Here is a 24,092-nt window from a genome sequence, read left to right as displayed (position 1 = left end):
GAGTTGTATAGAGCTCTCAAAGATAGTGGAATCAAGGGTTATGGAGATAAGGCAGGAACAGGATACTGATTAGGAATGATCAGCCATGATTATATTGAATGGCGGTGCAGGCTCGAAGGGCTGAATGGCCTACTCCTGCACCTATTATCTGTTGTCTATTGTCTATTGTCTACTGACTGTGTAAGCAAGCATGCATTAAACATCTATTACTGAATATTGCTGATTCAAAGGTTAATCTTAGTGTTGGGTGTAGAGTTTTTATGACTTCAAGCACCTGGTATATATTCTCCCAAAAGATGTCAATAATCTTCCACCATTTAACTTGCTAATCACGAACTGTATCTCTTGCTCCTTCATTCAGATTCCACAGATATAACCAGTCACTTGACTGAGATCCAGACAGCATCTTTGCATCTGCCTAACTCTTTAAAATCTACTCATAGATAGTTATTGCTGTTTAATGATTTCAAGTCTTACTTCTGTCCATTGTTTTCTCTTCTGCTTCTTTGTTATGTCTTATCTGCCCATTTTTCATTCAAGAAGTCAACTTCCCTGGCTTGACAATGCCAGCTCTGATGAAGAGTCGATTTGAAACAGTCAGCCCTGTCTTTTGTCTTTCAAATACTGATTGATTTGTTTTTATATGCATTGTCTAGTTATATTTCAAATTTGATTAATTTGTAACACAATGTTAGACATACAATGATCATTTTACCACTCCACCTCACTGGTTTAAACAGAACATAGTTACTGGCAATATCTATGTCATTGAGATTATGTAATAGGGAATACAGGTGCACAAGAATTCACTCAGATCCATTCTTACCCACAGGTTTCAGCCCTCCCAACTCTACCATCCATTTCCACGGGCTGTTACTGTAGTTCATTTCTTACATATCCCAAATGGGATCTGTCTCAATAATAATAAGAAAGGAAATCAAGACCCTTCAGACAAATCAGTTTGATAGTCACAGATGTGAAGAGCTAACACACAAAGATCTCGTTATGCACTTAGACTGATATATGCTTGAAGTTCTGACTTCCTGCAGAAATGAATCTTTCTGCTGTAAAACAAACTGATGCTGAGTGAAAAAGTATTCTTTTACAACACTGTTCTTTCTTAAGTTTCCTTTCTCATATTGCCACTTCCCTTCTTAATTTCATGTGGCCCTGGTAACATTTGAAGAGTCTTATCCAAGCAGCCATCCTGTAAAGTTTCACCAAACAGTATAGGAAGCTTGTCTGTTGTGGAAAACATTAAAACTTGGAACTCAACTTATCATCCCACACTCTCAGCTATCAGACACTGCAAGTGTTATCTAGTCCAGTAGTGACTGAGCCAACTATAGCACTGACTCGGCTGTGCAAACCGAGAACAGACAAGGGATTGAAACAGGTTGTTTGGTCTATATAGTTCACTGTGATACCAAGGATTGACTTTCTCTATTGTACAATGAGAAGAAGTAACTATATATGCAAATTGGAAGTTGATGGAAAAAAAATTGAACCTGCAAAGCAAATGCTGACTAGCCTTGTTCTTTTACAGCTGCCTCTCTACTGTATTCCCATCTTGCTTTCTCCGACACTATATAGGTCAGACTGTCAGCTCCGTGCAGGTTGCTTAATACAGAAAATCATCTGTAACTTACAGCTGAAAAATATTCACTTACCTACACAAAATTAATTCATCCTCATTGCTGTGTTGCTAAGGGTGCCAAATTTTCCTCAGTAAAAATGTATTTCTAAATAGGTAGATGGTCAGCTAACAGACTTGATTCTGTTGCTGTCTGCACTTGAGTGAAGGTTGTTCACTATCAGCCCTGTCTTTTGTCTTTCAAATACTGGATGATAGACTAAGTCTTCAAATTAAAAAAAAAATAAATTCAAATTTAAACAGCAGAGACCAGAGGGATAGTTGACCATTTTAAAGCAATTCTCAGTCCAAATTCCCAAGCCATATAAGTTTCAAAATATTAACTGTTTTCCTCTCCACAGATGCTGGCAGACCTGTTGAGTTTTTTGTTTACAGCACTTTGCATTTTTATTTCATATCTTCAGTATCCAAAGTATTATGGTTTTACTGTTACATGCAAGTTGCATGTTAAAGATTAGTACACATCCAAAACTGCTTAGCATTGGGGTAGACATATTGGGACATTTATGGTAAAGGTTTCCAAACTCATCTTTTTGATTAGGTAGGAGATGGGCTAGGCAGGAACAAGAAACAGAGTAAAGAAAGAACACTTATCCTATTGCATCTCATTCATCCAGTATCCTTACTTTCCCAGCCTTTTATCTCAGTACATTTTCAATTCCCTAATAGAAAGATTACCTAATGACAATTAAAGTTGAGATCCTCCTTCTTGTCCACTTTGAACTTGAGCTTAGCAAACTTACATTGGCGATTAATCACCTGAAGTGTTTTAACTTCCAAATAATTCAAGAACAGCAGGGAATTACAAAGCATCTGTTTTGGCAAAGTAATAGTATTTCATGTGAAATTAAAGCTTTTTTTCATGCCTCCTCTCCTTTTTAAGATTTCCAAGTAAAATAAATCCAGAACAGACAACACAGACTTTTAACAGCTGTCTTGAAAGCATAATAAAATATTATTTATAATTGCAGTATTAGAAGGAATGACTGAAATATTTACATTGACAAAGTTGAAACAAATAGTGTTGACTGGAGAAGGAAAAGGACTTTTGCAAATTGCATACAAGTTTGAGTCGGTAAATAACATGAAATTGCATTCATTCATCAGATAAATCAGTAAAAGACAAATAGAGGTTATGCTTTTTCATAAAGAATTGACAAAATTTATTGCTAATGCAAAAGTTTGCTAGAAATAAGGATGCAATGAATAGGTGGCCAATAAAAACGTGTACGTGTTCTTGTATAGCATCTTTCTCCACTTTGGGATACTCCAAAGCACTTAACGGTCAATTAAGTCCTTAAATTGAGTCAATTATTTGATTCACAGGCAAAGAGTTAAAAGTGTCAGAAATTCAGATTTGAGTACAGGTTCTGATGTGGAACTGGCACCAATAGAGAGAAGGTGAGTTACAATGGTGCCTTCAGTGCTGAATTTTCGGTGACTTGAGACGAATTCAAAGAAACGTCATGCATGGTATCCAGGAAATGGAAATGTCACACAGTGAAGGTGGTCTATTTCTCATACAGCTGTTTAAACATATTGTACAGATAGCACAGAGGAAATATTCAATGGGAATATTCTTGGGGGGTGTTTTCCTGAGCAGCTATCATAATGTCAGTCATGGATAAGGCAGTGTTTTTGCAGTTTCCAAATATTTTCCCAAGTTCCTGTATTTTATCCTCCAAGCTGATGATAGTGTTGAACAAATCAGTTGCAAGAGTATAACTTGGCTTAATTGACTTCTTTTGCGATTTGGCTACCATGGAGATCAGTCACAGAAAATCACAAGAGACTGTCAATGTACTTTTACCAAAAGAACATAAGCTTATTACATAAAAGATTTTAAAAAGTAGAAACTTTTCATCAGAAAAAGTAAATGAAATGAACTCTTTTTTTCCCAGAAGTATCCTTTCTAGCGACTCAACCCCAGTGGAGTACCACTCCTGAATTCACTTCAACATTTCTTACTGAACTGTCTGGTTTTTTTTTGAGTCTGAACACTTTGAGTCTGCTAAAATAGCTTTTGATTTATTTCCAGCTCTGATTAACCCTGATTCCACAAACCAACTCATTCCACAAACTGATTCAGTTCTTCTGCGAAAATGGATCTTTTCTTTTGAACTCAAACTGCTTTTGGCATCTGGCAACCTATTTTAGTAGATTATAAAAGTTCGACCAAATTCACATCCTACCAATTATCTCACCATATAGCTTGCCTAGTCATTTTGGTTAAGATATCTGATTTCTGAGAAAGGGTGTTTTTAGCTCAGTAATTCAAATGACTTTCTGATCCCCTCTTAAAACAAATCTGATATGCACATCACTGAAAATCACAAACCCATTTACCTCTAGTTCAGAATCCAAGCACCAAATAATAACACCTGTAATATGTTATGAACTTTTAGCACATGTTCATGCAATAGGAACGTTTTGCAATTAATTGGTATCTGACCAATAATACATCAATTTAAGACCTTTATTAGAATAGGATATATCAAGAAGTATCAAAGAAATTGCACAACATTAGTTAAATTTAGTTTGATAACATAATATTCACTTTTCTGAGGTATTTGATAGATAATAAATAATGTTAGGCTAGATATTACAATATGTTAATCACTTTTAAACTCTCACTTCATGCCATGCTTGACTAGTGCACTACCACAAATAATAGTTTGGAAGAGGGGTCACGGGACCCGAAATGTTACCTCTGCTTTCTGTCCACAGATCTGACCGACCTGCTGAGTTTCTCAAGAAATTTCTATTTTTGTAATGAGCTAACATTATGTCCCTTTGGGTAGCAGTAGGGCATTTGGAGAATGACATTGGATGACTAAGCACTAAAACTGATATTCACTTGGGTAAATTGATAATTTTTCTCATACAGCCAAAAGGTGACTAGTTCAGAGAGTAATAAACAACTGTTCTTTTTTTTAATTTACATGCTGTCACTAAAAATTACCTGAAGGCATCACCTCACCTTTTACTTATTGCTGCTGGTTCCCTGCTAAAGCTGTCTGCCACTTCTCTCAAACCAACCAACTTTGTTCCTTTTTCATCAACTTCAGCCATCCCACTATGTTTCTCTCAAGACCACCGAGATTCTATGTTATCTTGCAATCCTGTTTAATTCAGGCTTGAGATTGAAATCCTTGTGTTCATCACAGAGATCACTTATCCTCACCTCCTGGCCTTCATTTCATCCCCATGCACCACAATAACCCTTGTAATTGTCATGGTTAGTACATCACTTGGCTATCCTAAATCTTGTCAATACTTGTTAAGTCCTCTTTCCCTCAATAAGAACTGATTGCCCAAAACTCTGCTGGGCACATCCTGTCTTGCAAGGCCATTCAACACATTATTCCCATCCTAACTGTCCTATACTTATGCTCCATCTCTTGAAATGTAACAAATAAAATAAGCACCGACATTCAAAAATAAATACCTCTACATTCTTGGAAATCCCTCTATAATCTCTGAAATATCAGCTGGTTCCCTGTCCAAGTCCTCTATCTCACTGATTCTGATTTTTGCATAAAATATTCAGCCACCTCGATCCTAAGTTCACTGTCACATAACTTCGGAAGGTGTCAACACTCATCAGGTTTTATTGATCCCATGAAATAACTCCTTACCAGCTCAGCATGTTTAATGACTTACTGATGAAGTACCTTGAGATATTTTAGATGTTCAATGGGCTTACATTAGAAGCTTTATTCTTGATGCTCATATTCTTCTGAAATTGGGAAATAAAGTACATTAATTAAACCCGTTAGAGGGGTTCTGGTTTTGAGTCACACTGCGCTATATTTGTGTTTATTGTTGGTTTTTGATATGCAAAATGGAATTTTTTTCATCAAAATTTATCTTGTTATATACAATATTTCTTTAAAAGCAGTTTTTTTTCTTTTACAGTTGGATTGAGTGGACAAAATAAATTTCATATATATTGTATTGTTTTTAATCATAATTCCTTTCACACTGAATGGGATGCTCCCAATGAGATACAGTATATCAACACAAATACTGTACATTTTGGTATAAAGTGAAGTTCTTCCTAAAGAAAAAGAATTCCTGTTTGTTTCAATTGTTCAGTCATGCTAGGCTATGTTCCACACAAATCAAGCATCTTGCAGTACACCACTCAGGTAGTCATTCATTATTAGATAGTTAAAGTCAGTTGGCTGCTCAACTATGGAGGCTAACTGGGCAGAACCTGGCTTCCAAATACCCATACATGTATATTCCTGAAGGTATCACTGGATAGAGCAGCTGACAACTGAAGAATGGTATGTTGCACAATGCGAGAGGATAGAAATTAAAAGGCTTTCATTCAATATGTTACGATCACAAAAATGAATATAAGTGAGACATATGGCAAGGAGAGGGGAGATTAGAATTTCATTTTATACCATTATGGCTTATTCTGACAAGTACAGCACAATGTCAAATACAAATTAACAAAACCAATCACATTCCACCCATATATGTAAGTGCAACTCACTTAAAATGTAAAATAAAAATCTACATTTAAACTTACTGAAACTTAACTAATTTAATGCTTGATTCTCATGTTTATATAAAAAAAGATCTCATGCATTTAACTTTTGTAGTTTTATTGACTTATCCTCCCACTTTAAAACTCAATTGTTATTCCAAAAACATTCCGTAAAGCCCATTGACATATTTTGGCATATGGTAGACAGTAATAAGGAACATAATATTCAAATATTCTAAACTCATTTGCTAAGGATTTTTGACTGAATGTCAGCTGTCATCATCTCCCTCGAGTCTCTACTACAGATGAATCCTGTTTATAAAGATCATTAAAAAGCTATGGAAACAATTTGATTTAGCTGCATTTATGTAGTACCTTTAACATTGTTGAATATTTGGAAAATCCTTCACAGAAATTTTACCAGACAAAACTTGGAAATTGAACAAAGGATCTAAGAGGAAGACAGGTGATAAAATAGGAAAGTTTTAATGAAATGCCTTAAAAGTGAGGGAGCGGAGGAATTGTAGAGGCAGGAATTCTAGAATGTGGGTTAGTGGTTTTGAAATAAATTATAAATCCCAGTGATAAAATGTAACATTTCATTAATGCTGGTGAAATTGAAGCATTGACTCCCTCCTGGGAATATTCAAAATTACTTATTCTGCACCATGACAACTGAAACAACAGTTGCACAGATGTACAACATAGGAACAGGTCACATAACTCCTCAAACCTATCTGTCTTTCAGTAAAATCAAGGATGATCTTCTTACACAATTTTATTTTCCCTTTGATTTCTATCCCTTGATTCCTCACGTTTGCAAAACTCAAGTGTCTTTCCACTCAGGAAAGGGATATAATTGGATCAGCAGTTATAGAGTCATAAAGAAATACAGCAAAGTAACAGAATCTTCAGTCCAACTCCTCCATGCTGACCAGATATCGTAAATTAAGCTAATCCCATTTTCCAGCACGCGGCCCATATCCCTCCAAACCCTTCCTATTCATATACTCATTCAGATGCCTTTTAAATGTTGTAATTGTACCAGTCTGCACCACTTCCTCTGGCAGCTCAAATCATACACGCACCACCCTCTGTGTGAAAAAGGTGCTCCTTAGGTCCCTTTTAAATCTTTCCCATCTCACTTTAAACCTATATCCATTGTTTCTGGACTCCAGTTATGAACTGAAATCTTGTGACAAGGATTTTGCATAAAATAACATCTCATCAGTTTTTATTTGATATCGACAATAACATAAATATGTCAGAATCTTTCCCAAAAGTCCATCCTTATTTTGCTTTCTCTGTAACAAATTTGCATCACGAGCAGCTTAACATTTAATTGAGTAACCAGATGACTAGATCAAAGACTTTACCATCTGGGAACTAGCCCCTGGAACAGTAGAACAGCTGATTTGTTGCAGCAGATGACTTGATGCAGCTGATATCCACTCAAATATTGCCAATGGCACCAACCTTTCCCACCCACAGTTTTTTCCATTTAAAATTGCAGATCAACCATAAACTCGAACATAGAACAAGAAAATCCATTCAGCCAACTCTATTCAGACAAGGGCCACTCAGTCTGATCAATAACATTAAATTCATAATTGATGGGCTTCTCACAAGTTATTTCATTTTCTGTGCAGGCTGAAGGTGGAGACTCAAATACTTCAATCAGTAATGTTTGGAGGGAGAAACTCCCAGATATAATTATGAGATGCAATTTTCAGTGCTGATGGGTAGCATCCATCACAGAAAATATGCCTAGCCAACTGATTGACCAAATAATTCGACCATATAACATTCCCATAATCTGAAAAGGTAAGACACCATGTTATGCACATCCATAAAGCTATAAAGTGAGCTCTGGTCTTTTTCTGTCTTGCTGGCTTCATACCAATGATTCTTCATAGCAATTCCTGACTAAGCGGGTGCACACTGAGGCAATCCCCCATCACCACAGTGGTCTTGATGAGATCAGAAACAGCCCAGAGGGAGAGTCATGTTCGTCAGTCTGAGTCCAAATGGTCCATATGGCAGAGCATTGGTAGATTAACACCTTGCACTACTTGCCTGCTCCTATGGTTCAGACACAGTTGAACAGATATTTTCTAAGCAGCCTGTTGAGAGATGGTATTATACACATCTTGAACAGGTGGGACTTGAACTCAGGTCGCCTAGCTATGCCTCTTTTCCCCCTCTGGTTAGTTTTGTTACTTTGCAAATAAATGTACAAAGAGAATTATGGAATTCTCACATTTATTGCACCAAATGACCACTAGATGAATGATCTCACTGATTCCACAGTCTTCCCTTGTTTATCATCAGGCTCCAGCAAGAGTTTAATTGTCAAAAAGCATGAACAAAATCCTAGATATATTCACTCCAAGATGCAGTACTCACTGTTGACTTTGATTTTCATTTTCTCCATACCCATATAGCTTCTATATGACATCCATCCTCACAATTGCACTTTCTGATATCTATTTATTCTGTATGTTGCCATCATTGGGAAAGGGGTCTATTCCAGAACAAGGATCCTGATATGTACCATATATTCATTCTAATTTGCATCATCGTTGGTGGCCTGCCTTTGCTAGACAATCCGTCTATAATCAGTACAGAAGTCATTTGTCAAAGATATACTTTATTTAATGCTCCCAATAATTGTGAATTATCTTAACCTACTGGAGCTGGTTTAACATAGCTGCGATGTTGGCCTGTGCATCCCTCTCTCGTCCCCAATCCCTTAACAAAAATGATCACTGAAATCACCAATGTCTTGAGATGACACCTTGTAACATGCGTTCAGGGGTCTGCACCTATTGACTAAATGCTGTGAACATCGTTGTCTATTTACGAAAAGCAAGCCATGCAACATATCGAAGATGTACGGCAGCCCGGTTGGTGACGTGACGAGTAATGAAAGACGGCCGACAGAGATACAAGCCAAACTGTCCAACTTTCAGAACCATTGGGAATGCAGACAAAATCCCGTGTGGACACAAGCCAAGTGCTGGTCGGTGAGATTAGGTGCTAATGTATTCTCAATTCGCTATTGTTCTGTAGGTGCCATAAATCAACTTGTCTTATCTTGACAAGAAACATGACAAGAAACAGCACCGAGTATATAAGGTACAACACCGAAGCTGTGTTTAAAAGAAAAGTGTTTGTGGTCATTCACAATTGTCATCCTTCTCAAACGATCCCAAAACAAACCATGTTGTCATTACTTAACAAAACATACTAAGGAAGAAAACAAAATGACTTTAAGATAGGCAAAAGGAACAGTTCTACACATGCAGCTCCATCCCTATCTCTTGACCACACACAATTGTCAACAACTGACAACTGGGTGGCTTTTTGTTCGAAACATACTGAGGCCAGATTTAAATAGTTACATGTCTTACAAGCAGACTCTACATTCAGTTAGCAAAACACAAATGTCTTGACAACAACTCTTAGCATGCCTCTGCCATTAAAACATCGCTTACTCTCAACATGAAACACTTCACTGGTCGTTCAGTTTCCCAGACCACCTCCCCGTTATACGTGATCCACCCCATTTCCCGTTTCTGTTCCTATCTGTGAAAAGAAAAGCTTCGTCTTATCATTAATGATTCTCAATCCTGAATCATTAACGTATTTCCTCTCTATAAATGGATAGCCTGATTCCATATTTGGGCAGATTTTGGTCTTGGGTTTCTGAACACCGCTTTTGTGTGTGTGTGTGTGTAGTACAGATTAATTTTGTTCAATTTGTTTCTCCTGTTCATGCGGGACCAGAACAATGGTAGAAGTCAAAGAACACCAGGCGAGCGCTCAGAGATTTCTTAAAAAGCGGTCATGTCATGAGATGTGAAGGATTTAAAACCAGCCTGCGAGAAAGTTGCAGCGTGCAACAGAGCTGTATTCTTGAACTGTAGGGAGTGGGCGTTATTTGAGGGGGTGATTGGAAGATACGACGCATTGCTCCATGCTTATGCCGCCTTGCTGGTCTGCACAACAGCGCACGCCCGCACCCCCGGGTAGGTACTGACTGCGAACAAGCGACAGTCTCGAAATCCGACTTTCAAATTTCCAAAGACGCACAGGGCTTTCTGAGCTTGACGAAAGCATTTTTTTTAGCATTACAGATTTTCCGCGGAATTTTTTGTTGTTGTCGTAACTCGAATTCCAGTGGGAGATTATGAGGCAGGATTTCATTTCGAAAATTAAAGCACGCAATTCCTTTCAAAACGCGTTATCCTTACACCTCTGCCTCACTACACACCTCCCCCCACCACCCACAACAATCAGATGATGTCGATCTCATTGCTGGAAAGAAAAATAAATTCAACAGGTCCGTCGGAAAGTTGGTCTTGAAAGTCATGAAAAGGCTATCTCCAACTAAATATCCTCTCAGATTTTAAAACAGACAAATCAAAAACAAAATCTGTTAGTAAGGATGTAGTGAGGAAGCAGTGAAAGGTTTAGTTTGGTTTAGTTATTGGAAATCGCCTCAGCAATTTGCAGCAATCGGTGAGAGAGGCTAAGACGTGGTCCTCCATCACCCAGAACCTCACTCACTCCCTTCCTCAATGTGTCGTTCACCGACTGATCGCCCACCAGTCCCCCCGCAAAAATGTCTCAACCTCCAAGCTCATAGACCTGTATGGTATATTGCATTCCCCAATCACACGCACACACATACACAGACACTCACAGGGCTACCCACAAATGTCTGGTTCACAGGTACCAAGAAACTTAACTCGACAGTCGGTTTGTGAGAGAACAGCACGGAGAAATTTCGAGCTGCAATCGAAATTGAAGCGAAGGTCGAGTCGCCAAGAGAAGTCACTTACCGCGAGAATCCGTCTCGCCGTTCCCCTTCGGGCTCTTGATACAATGCTCCAAGTACACGCCGTCCTTCAGACAAATGTCCTCCTTCTTGTTTAAGCCCAGCATCTCGGTGGCCTGTCCCAGGCTTTCACCCCTGGAGCACGAGCAAGGGGTCTGCATGATGCCACAGGGACGGGAGCTGGTGCTGAGGGCCAGGCAAGTCTCCAGCCACTTGCACAGCATCTGGCAAGCTCCCTTGCTGGGGTTCCTGTTGCCCACCACCAGGTACTCGGCCGAGAACTCCTTGTCTTTGAGCCGGGAGCCCCTGGCCCGGGGCCGGGCGATTTGCTTCATCTGAAGGTATTGCTTGGCGGACTGCAGGAAGGCGTAGCGGGCTGAGGGGTCGCAGAGTTTCAACACTTCGTCAAAGCTCTCCATGCCCAGGTAGGTGCGGGTGCTGGTCAGGAAGGAGTCGAACTGGTAAGTGCGGATCTGGTGGCGGTCGCAAACGTTGCTGGTCTTGGCTACCTTCATGTACAGCGTGTACCTCCGAGGGTCCGGGTTCTGAAAAATCCAGGAGCACACCGACGAGTTGGAAGCGAAGACCATCGACGAGGAAAAGTAGCCGAAGAGTTTGCCCTGGACCAGGGTGGTACACGGACTCTGCCCCAGGTCCAAGCCGCTCACGGTCCACAGCGCGGCGGCGAGTATCACAGTGCCCGCGGGTTCAGGGAACCTCATCCTAGGTCAGTTAGCCCAAGAAACGCCGAGGAAATAGCAGCAAGAGCCCAGACGCTGGACATAACAGGATCGCCTTTTAGAGAGACAGACCTGGAGATGATTTCATTGCAATCTTTGTAGGTTTGTCCAAGCTCTCCCCCTTGTGGTAAATTCCTGGGATTTTTTTTGTGTTTAATAAAAAGCGAAGAATAACCCTGTAAGTCCCGAAGTGATAATTGTTTCTGCTCTGCAACACTCTGGTTTATTCAATGCATTCAGGATTGTATTTCTGTGCTGGCGGAGAACCTGAGAGTCAGACAGACGGTGCAGTTGTCAACCCTGAACCTAAAAATTTAAAAGAAAAAAAGGTATCACTTTCTTTTAATATCCTCAAGGGCACTAACAATCTCTTATTTCAAGTCATATTTACTCCCCCCTCTCTCTCTCACCCCAACCCATCCACCATCTAATGTTAGTTGATTCGCTCTATTCCCCGTTACTCTTTCACCCAACGAGAGATTTTTAATCTATGATTCATCTTTAATTAAAGGCGTAACTCGCCTTCTGTTTAGCAGTGGCCAGGCGAAAATACGCAGTCACGAAATAAACTTATTTTCACACCGGTGTGTTTTTTTTTCCCCAAAAAGGACTCGTCTGCTTCATTGTTTTGTAAAATTGAACCAGGAATACCACATTCTCACACAATCTCAAAATATTTTGGTAATTAACGCTAATTAAAGTGCAATGTTTCTCTCCTGGTTATTCGAAAAACACTTAAAGCTAATTGCCGTTACTGTGTGATATTTTTTCCTCCTTTTTCTCGCTCTCTCACACGCACATTGCAGATTTGAACCGTTTGCAAGGAACGCATTGAAGACCTGCGCACAGCAATAAACTATGAGCTCTTCCCTATTAACGCAGACTAACTTCACCAACAGGCCTGGAGAATAGCAATTCCTCATCATATTTGCCAGTGACCAGATCAGCAAACGTGCATTTCGCAATTGACTAAGCACTTCAGAACTGTTTGATGCGACCATTTTCCAAACCGACACGCTCCAGGGACAAATGGCCAATTTTGAATATTGCCCGTGTGCACTCGACAGTGCCCGAAATTGACCTTCCTGCGATTTACGCGTTGATTTAATAACATGCTATTTTGAAAACAAAAACTGAACGTGTGGATTAACTGTTATGGAGGGATTTTGTGTTTAAACATATTCAACTCTTTGAAGTTTTAGCCTGTTTTAATTGGAGTACATTAACAATCCGTTTAGCAATAGTAAGGTGGTGTAAGCAATGAACCTCCCCGACGTTGAATCCCACTTCATTTTCCCTCCGAAAGAAGCGAGCTGCTCTTTACGCATTGACCAGCTCAGTGCTATCTCTGATACTGTCTGCCAGTCTGGCGCTGTACCTACCTTGGGCTGTGTTATCAACAGAGCTTTCTCTGCCTGGCGCCCGCTCTCCTGCTGATTCAAGAGGATTCATGCATTGAGGAAAGGTGTGCCGAACAAAACCTCCCTCGCTCAGTGGGTGTCAGGCTGAGGCGCAAGACTAATGGGGACGAATAGACGTTGGGACAGGTATCCAACCCGGCGGCTCTTGGAGAGAGAAAGCGAGAGGGGAGGCTGGTGGATTCTCGCTATTTTAACTTGCTCATCACGATGGGCGCACACTGCTTCCCCCTTATGGCCTCTCCCTTCAGGGGATTGGAAGCGACTGATCTGTCGGAGGCTGTTGCCTCCTCCGCCACCAATAGATAATAATACGACACCTTCCCAGTTTAATGCGTGTGCAAGGAGCGCGGACGGATAGGGGACCGGGAAAGCCACTCACCTCGATGGGGACGGTCAACTCCCGAGCTGGATTAGCGGCTCTCAGCCAAAATGAGAAAGGGACATGGGGTGGGGAGGCGGGGGAAATGAGAGAACTGGCGGATTGAACAAGCTCAGAGTGTGGAGAGAGATCGCACTCTCTATGACTCATAATGCAACCACATCTTGTTTGGGGGGAGAAATGTTACTGTGTTCGAACAAAGCCATCTGTGCCAACTAAAACTGGGAGAAGAGGCAGAGGGAAGGTGGCAGGATTGTGTGGTGGGCGCATTATTAAAACTGCCCAGCGCGGTTTCCCCCGCTACCCTTTTGCCCAATGCTGTGCACTCATCTAAGCATTAAGTGCAAGGAGTGTCCTGTGGGGAAAGGCTTTGGTGATGTAGACTGAGGCTGCACTATTACCCTGTCTGAAGAGGGGAGGGGTGGGGGCGTTTTCTTTGCTCTTACCCCACCCCGGCCTCCCCCCAGTCAGAGCCCACTCTCTTCCCTTCCCTCGTCCCAATGAGGTTTCTGATAGCAAGTTATAAAATGGTGAGGGGTTTAATTTTTATTTGCGGGGAAGGGGGTGGTGGTGGTGGTGGGCTTGATTTGCTCCACAGTCGTTGCTGAGAACACCCTACGGGCTGTTTACACCCTCCCCCCTCGGGGTGGAAGGGGTTAAATAAGGTTGGAGCGATCCTAGCTAACACTGTGTGCTTGGTTAATGAACCCCATCACGAGGAACCAGGGCTCCACCGGGAAGCGGTGGCTGGGGATCCCCTTCCGCCTGATACACCACACCTCATGTCTAATAGGTTTCCAGGATAAATCCACACCGCTCCCCCCCCCCCCTCCCACCCCCATAAGGTTTTTTTTGTGTTTTGTTTATTGGCGACAGATTCATTGATAACCAATATGGGCCAGCCATGTTAAATATCTTTTTTTTCCCTAACAGTTTAAATTCCAGAATCAAACAAAATAAAAACAGGTGAATTCAGGGGCTGTTAGAGCTGGGGCGGCTGGGATTTGCTGCTGAACACACGCGATTTACTCTGTCACTGCTGAAGCCTCCTCACTGGCCAAGTGTAGCGTGCAGATTGAGATTTCTCCTCGGTCTGGCCAGTCCCGCTGGTTTGCTGGTGCGAATTGTATCGCTGGATTACAACCACCACTAGTGTGTCAAACGGATCTGGCCGCCCGAGTGTCACCGGGAGTCTAACAGCACAGAAGAGGCCGACCTATCTGCACTAATCCCACGTCAATAGGTGTGCTCAGATAGTGTCATAGAGCTGTACAGCACAGAAGCAGACACTTCGGTACAACAAGTCCATAGGCGAAAGTGAGGACTGCAGATGCTGGAGATCAGAGTCGAGAATGTGGCGCTGGAAAAGCACAGCAGGTCAGGCAGCATCCGAGGAGCTGGAGAATCGACGCCTCGGGCAAAAGCCCTTCCTGACGAAGCTATGCTTTTCCAAAAAGTCCACGCCGACCAGATATCCCAAACTAACCTAGTCCCATCTGCCAGCATTTGGCCCACATCCCACCTAACTCTTCCTATCCATGTACTCATCCTTTTAAATGTAATTGTACCAGTCTCTACTTGATAAAAAAAAACATTACCCACACACCCACCGCTTCCTCCCCATTTGCCAGGGATTAGCCTCCCCCAATAGCTACGTAGTCACCAAATGCGTGCTGCTGATATTTCTTAGCGAGGGCTGCATTGATCCTGCATCTTCTCCCGCAATCGCCCACTGCTCCCGCCTTCGCTCACCAAGCCCCCACCGCTGCCCAGGTCAGCCTGGCGAGCCGTGCCCCAGCCAGGCTCCCTCACTGGTGTTGCCCGCTGACAGTACACACTGTCATTCCGCCCGGGCTGCCCTGGTGACCAATGTGAAGGAGGGAGAGCGGATGAAATTTCGCCAATATCCTGAGAGTTTCCTGACCAGCTGCGCCGATTTTTAACGAACGTGTGCCCACTGGTTCCCCAAATTAAACTTGCTTCCGTGCTAATGCACCGACTCATGGCGTTTTATTTCACTTCAGTCAGTGCTCTCTCTCTCTCTCTGCTGTGTGAATTGTTTCCACATTAGATGGCGAAAGAGAGAAACAGAGAAACACGCACACACACAAATACACACATACACACACAAAATACACACACATACACATACACACAAAATACACACAGACAACTTGCAGGCACTGGGCTTGCTATGCAGTATTATCCTTACCTCAAGTTTCTAAGTAAACATTTGCACTTTTCCCCCAAACCTCCGGTTCAATTAACAAGCAAAAAGGTCCAATTTTAAAAGGTTAATAGCAAAGCAGAGACGATCATAACTTGCTGGGATTATGTATAACACACAGACACTACGCCGGCAGAAGTGACGGGAAGATTTGTTTTTCTTGAAAATAAAAACGATGGAAAACAATCACTGGCGCACAGGCGGATGTCCTCCGGTTAATCCGAGCGAGAGAGAGAATTGTCAAGTCCAGAACAGGCAGTTTACATCCAAATGAGAACGGCTCCTTCCTGCTCTCCCGAGTGTCGAGACACTGCCACTTGGACCATCCTTGTGGTAAAAGTGATGAGATGTCGGGGAGGGAGGGAGGGTGCAGGGAGGTGAAAGTAGGGGTGATGTTGACAATGATCTGACAAGGCGCCGAGTTCTCCCCTTCTCATTTCCCACCTACTGACAGCCAGCACGTTGGAACGGGGAGCGCATTCCTTACGTCAGGCTCTCTTCAGCTTTTCTGATTATACGTTGCAGGAGAGCTCTTAGCAAGGATTCAAACAACGAAAGGATCTGAAGCACCCAAAACCAAGGAGACCCCCGCCTACACACACACACACACGAACACACACATCTCCTTCAGCCATTCCAAATCTCTGTTGCATTATCCTCACATTGTAATCCCTTTTCCTCTTTCGGTGCGATTCTCTGTCTGGGTCAACCCCATGTTAACCCCGGGCGCAAATTCTCTTTCTCGACATTTGTTTCTCAAGTCTCTTTTATGTTAAAATTTCTTTTTTTGTTGTTTCGCTGCGGCATGCGGACAGCGAATGGAAATCCCTGGAGTTAAATGGGCTGGGACCGAAACAGAGTCGGCAATAGCCTCGGGGCAATTTCCACTCTCACTCCGACACAGCACTGAGAAATAGCACCTGGTTTGCCTCGGAAGGGGAGTATTGGATTCTGAAACATTTTGGTAGTTGATCTCAAACACAGGTCTTTCCTATTTGTCAGACGGGAAGCCAGCTTTTCTTGTTTCATATGCCTATGCACATGTAATCTGTGAGAATGTATAGACGGGGGAAAAAAAGGTTTAAGCGTCAGGGGAAGCTCGTGTCACGTCTTTCAGCGCTAGGCTTTTGCAATAGTCATTTCTCGGTTCCCCTTCGTCTACCTATCCCGAAAACAAAATCTTTTTTTATTAATAAAGGATTGCCTTGACAATTGGGTGCTCTCAAACACCTCCTCTATATCTGGTAATATATCTAGGAGACACTCATAACATCCAAGCTCTCGAGGTAAGCAGCTTGAAGCGTTTATGTACTCACGGTCAGGTGTTTATGTAGCCACCACCTGCCTCACTTCAGGGGCAGTACCGGTCTCTCTACCAGTGTTCAAACAGCCACTCTCAAGGAATTTCCACTTAAAGCTAACATGTTGGGGGAGGCGGGGGTGGAATTGATCCATTTTGATTCTTTATTTTTTAAAACCGCGTTCCTACCCCCTCGTCAACGCCCCCCCCCCCCCCCTTTAAAGACACATGTGTCACACAGCTTCGAACCACAGTGATTTCTGTCCACAGACTGAACCAGGCTGGGGCTGTCCTTTTAACGATCGCTCTAAATATCGTTCCGCAACATCTCACTGTCCCACACCGAGCGGGGGCCACTGCCCGGAATTGGAAACAACCGAACTGCCTTAGCGTCAGCGTTGGGCGGTTGACTTGAACCTTACTGTAAAGGTATTTATTTGTATCACGTAAATACGGCCGGGCTCAATTCCCAGGTCAGGATCAGCTCACATCTCAACCTACATTACTGATGGCGTGGGAATGTGTTTTCAATTGCTTTATTGTTACTGAGCAAGGTCCCCCAGTGAATGGGGTGGGGGGCCATAGGGCATAGCACTGACAGAGGATGATCGAGCTGATAGGGTCTGTGTGTGTGTGTGCGTCTCTCCGCAGATGCTGCCTGACTGTGCATTTCAAGCTTGCTCTCGGTTGTAACACGCTTTGATAATTGTTCCTGTCAGGACTTCCCATTTAACTCCGCAGCTCAGGCCAGTGCAAGAGGATTTCCAATTCCTGCATTTAAGCACCGTGTGCCTGACGTGGAGTGGGAGGGGGGATGTGATCGCGTTGTCTGAGAACTGGGGAGAACAACCGCTTGATGGCACTTGCGTTTTCTTCAACGTGGTCCCAACTCCATGAGCATCGCAGGCGACCGGAAACAACCTTCAACTCAGAGCGCCCGGCAACTGGAGATTCAATTGGTGGGCGACGCAATTCGTGCGACACATTGAGAAGGACTACCTGAGTCATTGACTTTGCCTGCAGTTCTGTTGAGCGAATGTCGTGAGTGGATGTCCCCTGTCAATCAACTTCCCCATATCTGGTGTGTTGTTGCATCAATACATTGTGCACATGTCATTACGGTCGGAGGGTCCTGACTTTGACATCCTTTTGAAGTTTGTTGATGAAACAGGTCCCATGTACCCTACAGGAAGTTGCTTAAATGTTACTTTCGTCCTTTATGGTATTACTTCCAGTCTGCTGGTATCTCAGCCCATTGCATGTCATTTGGACAATCGGCTTCTGTGAAATGATAATCTACAGGATGCCCATTTTATGCCGTTATGTTGTTAATCTTTTTTTTAAAAAAGTCATTCCCAGGATTTGGGCATCATTGTCGAGGGCACCGTTTCCTGTCCATCTTCTAATTGTCCTGAGGGCAGATCAGAGTCAACCACATTGCTTGGGTCTGGAGTCACATGTTACCCAGACCAGGTAAGGGTAGCAGCTACCTTCCCTAGTGAACTAGATTTTTTTTTCAACAATCGATGAAGGTTTTATGGTCTTCATTAAACTTTTCATTTTACTGAATTCAAATTTTACCATCCGCAACAGCAGAATTCGAACACTGGTCCCCAAAACGTTTCCTGGGTCTCTGAATTGATAGTCAAGTCGTAATACCACTAAACCATTGCCTCTCCTCATTTGCTGTCTTAGATGGGGAACATTTGACTTATATCTTTGTTTAACAGATAGGACTGTTTCCTTACAGTTTGCAACTCATTTATTCCTGACAGAAAGGGAAGAGGACACTGGAACAGAAGCAGGAGAAAATGTTGACCTTGAAATGCATTGGTAATCTCTGTTTAACAATCCACTTCTACCTCAGTTTTTTGCCATTGGACAAGCTTTCATGCAGGAAATCCAGTTTACCTTTATGGTATTACTTCCAGTCTGCTGGTATCTCAGCCCATTGCATGTCATTTGGAGAATTGTCCCCACACTACCTTGAATCTCGTCATTCTTCAACCTGAGATAGAAAGTGTTGTTTCCTCCCCAGGACAAACCAAAAACACTGTCCCTGTTAAACAACTGTATTAGTTTGTCCTTATACGAACGTATTCATTTCTATTTATTTCTTATATGCATTCTTCCCTTGTTTAGTCTGTATCCACCAACACTTATGACACTTTCAATGCCTTCTGTCATTTTAATGACTTCAGCCTCCAGCAGTTATAGTGTTCTCCACAGCCACATTATCACTTTGTGCTCCCATTCCTGAGATTTTCAGACAGCTTGGAGCAGCGACCCAACTAGTCCCCATTCCCAATCTTTTTCTACCACCTGGTTAAGTTTTTTTTCTAAATGTAAGTTAAATCATTATGAATTCCGGGGACCTGAAATGAGAAACAGAAAATACTGGAAATACTGTGTAGTTCAGGCAAATTATGTGATTATAGATATAGATTATGTCTCTAGTTTCAGTGGCCTTGCCTCACTAAGATAATTTTTCATTTAATTCAACCTATTTGAGCTTCTCTGTATGACTGGGATCGCCACTGTTTCCCAAACACTTTATTTTCTAATTTTCCTAAAATGCTTCATCATTTAGTGTTCAGATCTAAAATAAAGAGTGCCCACTCAATACACTAATATAACCTTTGTCTCCAAAGATACTGAGAATTTTGTTTTCACATACTCTATTTTTCCTTCATTTTTGATGACAGGTCACAGACTTGAAACTTTAACTCTACTATTTACATTTACACCAAAACCTTAAGGCAAAAGGTGCCTTCATGGGAATCCCAATAAATCTCATGAATGACAGCTCTCTTGTTTATATGTTGTGGCTTAGCCTCTCTGGGCCAGAAAGATTACCTAACCTTTTGGGTGTAGACACTTGATAAAAGCATATTTGTGACAGCCAAACTTTGACTGAAATGTCTTCTTTCCAACATTTCATTATTTATTTTAGACTTTCATCTGCTATGATTTTGTTTACTTCTCCATATGTTATAATCTGGAATATGTTGTCTGAGTAGGTAAAGAAACAGATTCAATAATAACATTGGGAGAAAATTGGATAAATGCTCAAAGGTAAAAAATGAAAGTTGTGGAAATAAGAGAAAGAGCAAGACGAGCACTAACTCCGTGGGCCATACTCCATTTTTGTTTTGTTGGTTTTATTCTATGTTTCTATAAATTCCTCCATTGTTTCATAATTATTACTTAAGTTTTTTTTACTATAAGCATACTTTTAAAAGATTGCCTCAATATTGGCTCAATCAGATAATCTTTATACAATCAAAACCATTGAATCCTTCTCTTTGATTGTACTATATATGTTCTTCTATTCTCCTTATTTTCTGATTCTACTAACAAGCTTCATCTTTCCATTCTAAGGGATGATTTTCCATTCTAAGGGATGAAAATAGAGATCCAATTTTTCCCTTAAACAGTAATGAGTGATCTACTGTGTAATTTTCTTTCACATGTTTGTATTTTGACTCCATTTTATGAATAGTTACAAATTTGTTTTATTTTCAGTTGCCTAATGTGAGGTCTCCAAAGTGAATATGATAGTGAGTCTGAATTTGTGATATAACTTCCTTTTGCACACTGATAAATATCAGTCTCCACTACCCTTTGACGTAATAATGGTGATGTAACCCACATCTTTGGCTCGAAAGTGTCAACATTGTAATCTTGACTGCTTGGGCTTAACTTTGTTCAGTTGTAGCAAATCAGATTTTAAAAAAAAGCTCTTTTAGAATTCATGTTTGAAAATTCACTGCAGGGACCTGGTAATGTTTTGAAAGCAAGATATTATCACCTGCACTCTCAAAATCTCTATAAGCACTGCTAATAAGCATCTGTAAGCATGCATGCATTTCTGGTCATCAGAGTATAATATATGGGCAGAGAATGTACCGGAGGTCTTGCCAGTTGCAAATTACTTTCCGCCTCTCCTAATCACAGACTATTAGTGTAGAGTAATAGCAGGTGCTTTAATGTGAGATTTAGTCCAACTGAAAATGGTATAAAATCAATTTTCAAAAGCAGTCAAGATATTGGACTCCCCTTCTGTTCCTGAAAAGCTAAACCAGATAGTCAGGTCTTTACTGCCATTAAAACATCATCAGCATTTGGATACCGATGAGTGGAGCTCTGAGCATGCATTTTAATTATGCTGAAACTCTGTTATGGCCAAATACAGAGTGGTATGGAGCCAGCAATGACTGGTGCCAAACTAGTACCTGCATTAAAGCAGTGCCATTATGTGAATCCCAATAAAAGCTTTGCAGTGTTACATCAACAACTCTGAAAAGATGTCACAAACTTGTGCTATGTAAAAGCAGTCTACAAATGCTGTCAGTATTGAAAAGAAATTCCTTTGCCTGCCATACTACTGAAATTAAGCTTTTCTCATTTAAAATGCATTTTTGCTTAAGTTGAGTTAACAAAAGAAACCCAAATCTTTACACAAAGTGCTAATTGAATTATAATCTTCAAGTGAACAAGATCATTCATATTTTTGTGCCCTAATTTGGACATTTATTACGTGCAAGAAGAAGGACCTGCTTCTGATATCTTAAACATGCTATGCAAATGTATAATGATACATAATCTACCTAATCTGTCATGGCAAAAGATCAATGTGTGCAGCAACCTTTCTACTAATAGCCTCCGATTTGCATGTCTTTGGTTATGTCTATAATATCAAACAAGAATGTCAATTATCCATTGGGTCGCTGGGCAATGTGATGAGACCTATTAATAGTCCCAACCTCCCCAAGAGACGCAGAATGGGCTGATCTGCCTTTGAAATAGATACACTAATCTAACTATGTTCCTCTTAATCAGAAGTGATTGCAAATGCAATATTGAGAAAAGCTTAATTTAAATTAAGCTTTTGACAAAGGATCAGTTAGACTCAAAACTCTTTTCTCTCCTTACAGATGCTGCCAGACCTGCTGAGATTTTCCAGCATTTTCTCTTTTAGATTTCAGCATCCGCAGTAATTTGCTTTTATCTTAATTTAAATTTGCTTTCCAATGTTATTTGATCAATTTTTAAAATTCCAGTACTTTTCTCTCTTAGCGATGATTTATGACATTTATGTTTCCTTTTGTTCTCCATTTCAGGAATGGACATATTTTAGCTATACAGATGAGAAAAGAGTCATGTGTTGACAGTTTTCATCTGGCACTCATCAGGACAGATGCAAGAATACCAAATTTCAAAGTAAACAACAATTTATACTGCATGAAAAATTGGATGCTAATTTATTGGCAAGTCAACACTGGTTAATCAAACGTTTGCCATAAAGAATGCACCAGGGAACAGATACCCAGGAATTTATTTTTAAACTTCATAAAAGGCAAGTCAACTCTGATCTGTTGGGAGATACCATGTTAAATTCAGTAGGGTACAGTGTTCCATAGAGTTTGGTGAATTGAAAAGACAACGCTTGGAGAAATTCTTTTGCCTGCAATGGACCAAGCCCTGTGTACAAACAAGTACCTTCCAGAAAGCATAAATGAGCAATGTTTAGAGTCTATTTGATAACTGTATATTGGTCGCTTGCGTAACTCATGGCATGTATTGGATAGTTGAGTAAGTGATATCAAATCACAGAATTCAAATTTAATTTTATACACTACATTCTAAGTTTTGCATGCACGGGCTGGTGCATTCTCCAAGGTGATGTCTTGACCAATCCATTTGTCAAGCAATCAACACATTTATTCTCATCCCATACAGATTGTTTTTCTTTTGAAACTGGAATTCTTGTACCTATCTTGATGAGTCCAAGACAGCACGCTGAGATAGCATTTCTCTTTCAGAAATAGCATTTTGTAATGCCAAGTGGCCATTTATGTAATAATTAAAATATTGAAGTGAAAATGCATTTATTCACTCAGCCACATGTTGAGGATGATGGATGACTAGGTCTGCAGTAAATGTTTCTGCCTTGAGGGCCTCTATCTTAGAACTCATTAGCTGGGAACATTGTATAGCACATGTGATATTTTGGACACTCTGCTCCTGAAGGCAGTCATGTCCCTCAGGTTACAGCCTTCTGAATTGTTCTCTGGTCAGAGACAGGGAGGTGTGACTGGATGTGAGTTGAGAAGGTAGAAGTAGAGGAATTCATTTCTTCCAATTGTCCAACAAGTTTGAGGCTCTTGTAACTGGTATGGATAAAAACAGGGGCTGCAATGTGGATGAATGAACTGACCATGGCATGAGGGTGCAGGCCTCCATTCAATTGAGGAAGTGAACAAAAAATGTAGGGGGAGTAGGAAGTCGTAAAGTCAGGGAAGAAGCAGAGTTCCTTGCAATAGAGAGCAAGCCAGGGTTTTAGATATCTGCTGTGGACTGGAAAAGAATGTGCATGAGAAAGAGGAGAGCTTGGTTGGTCTTCATAGGTATCATAAGATAGATTTAAGATAGGTAGGACTAATACATTTGACAGAGATTTTGAACAGTTCAGAGCTAAATTTTTCAACAAGGACAATTTGCTATCTTAGCCACAAGAAAAATGATGTGGAAAGTTGAACATATGACTCAAAGATTGGGGCACTGATGTGAATACCAAAGAAAGTGGGATCTTCAACTGAATCAAGTTAGGGCTAGTTTTCTGGTGAGTCATATAACCAGGGTGATCTAGAAGACCTTAAGTTAAATAGTGGAACAAGAAATTATAAAATTAACAGAACCTTCTTGCATTGAAGATCAGTATACCATACTATTTGTCTTCCTAATTTCCTACTGGACATGCACACTTAGACTACACTGACCAGTGTAGAAGCCAACCCAGGTCCCTTTGTACATCAACATTTCACAGCCTGAGACATTAATATTACTCTGCCATTTTGTTTTTGCTAATGATGTGGACACCTTCACATTGATCTGCATTAGGCTGCAGCTGTACATTTGCCCGCTTGAGTAAATCACTCTTCGAGGAGAAAGTGAGGACTGCAGATGCTGGAGATCAGAGCTGAAAATGTGTTGCTGGAAAAGCGCAGCAGGTCAGGCAGCATCC

At 41.2% G+C, this 24,092-nt stretch overlaps 1 protein-coding gene across 9 annotated transcripts in view; it reads right to left on the bottom strand.

The window, feature by feature from the left end:
* Positions 1–16,298, bottom strand: part of adgrb1a (adhesion G protein-coupled receptor B1a) — a 585,075-nt gene extending 568,777 nt beyond the window's left edge. For 3 of the 9 annotated variants that reach the window (XM_043687842.1, XM_043687848.1, XM_043687849.1), the window contains exons 1-2: positions 15,751–16,294; positions 11,003–12,044 (exon numbers count right to left, since the gene is read on the bottom strand). In XM_043687842.1, coding sequence (XP_043543777.1) covers positions 11,003–11,720 — 718 coding nt within the window. In that variant the 5' untranslated portion in view covers positions 11,721–12,044; positions 15,751–16,294. Of the gene's footprint in view, positions 1–11,002; positions 12,045–13,120; positions 13,494–15,750 lie in introns of those variants that run through there. The other 6 variants (XM_043687845.1, XM_043687847.1, XM_043687850.1 and 3 more) reach the window with 6 other exon arrangements.
* Positions 16,299–24,092: the final 7,794 nt, after the last annotated feature.

The sequence above is a fragment of the Chiloscyllium plagiosum genome, chromosome 4 (genome assembly GCF_004010195.1).
Source record: "Chiloscyllium plagiosum isolate BGI_BamShark_2017 chromosome 4, ASM401019v2, whole genome shotgun sequence".
Lineage (NCBI taxonomy): Eukaryota > Metazoa > Chordata > Chondrichthyes > Orectolobiformes > Hemiscylliidae > Chiloscyllium > Chiloscyllium plagiosum.
Note: the sequence above shows the minus strand (reverse complement) of the source record. Positions and strands in the feature narration are given on the sequence as shown.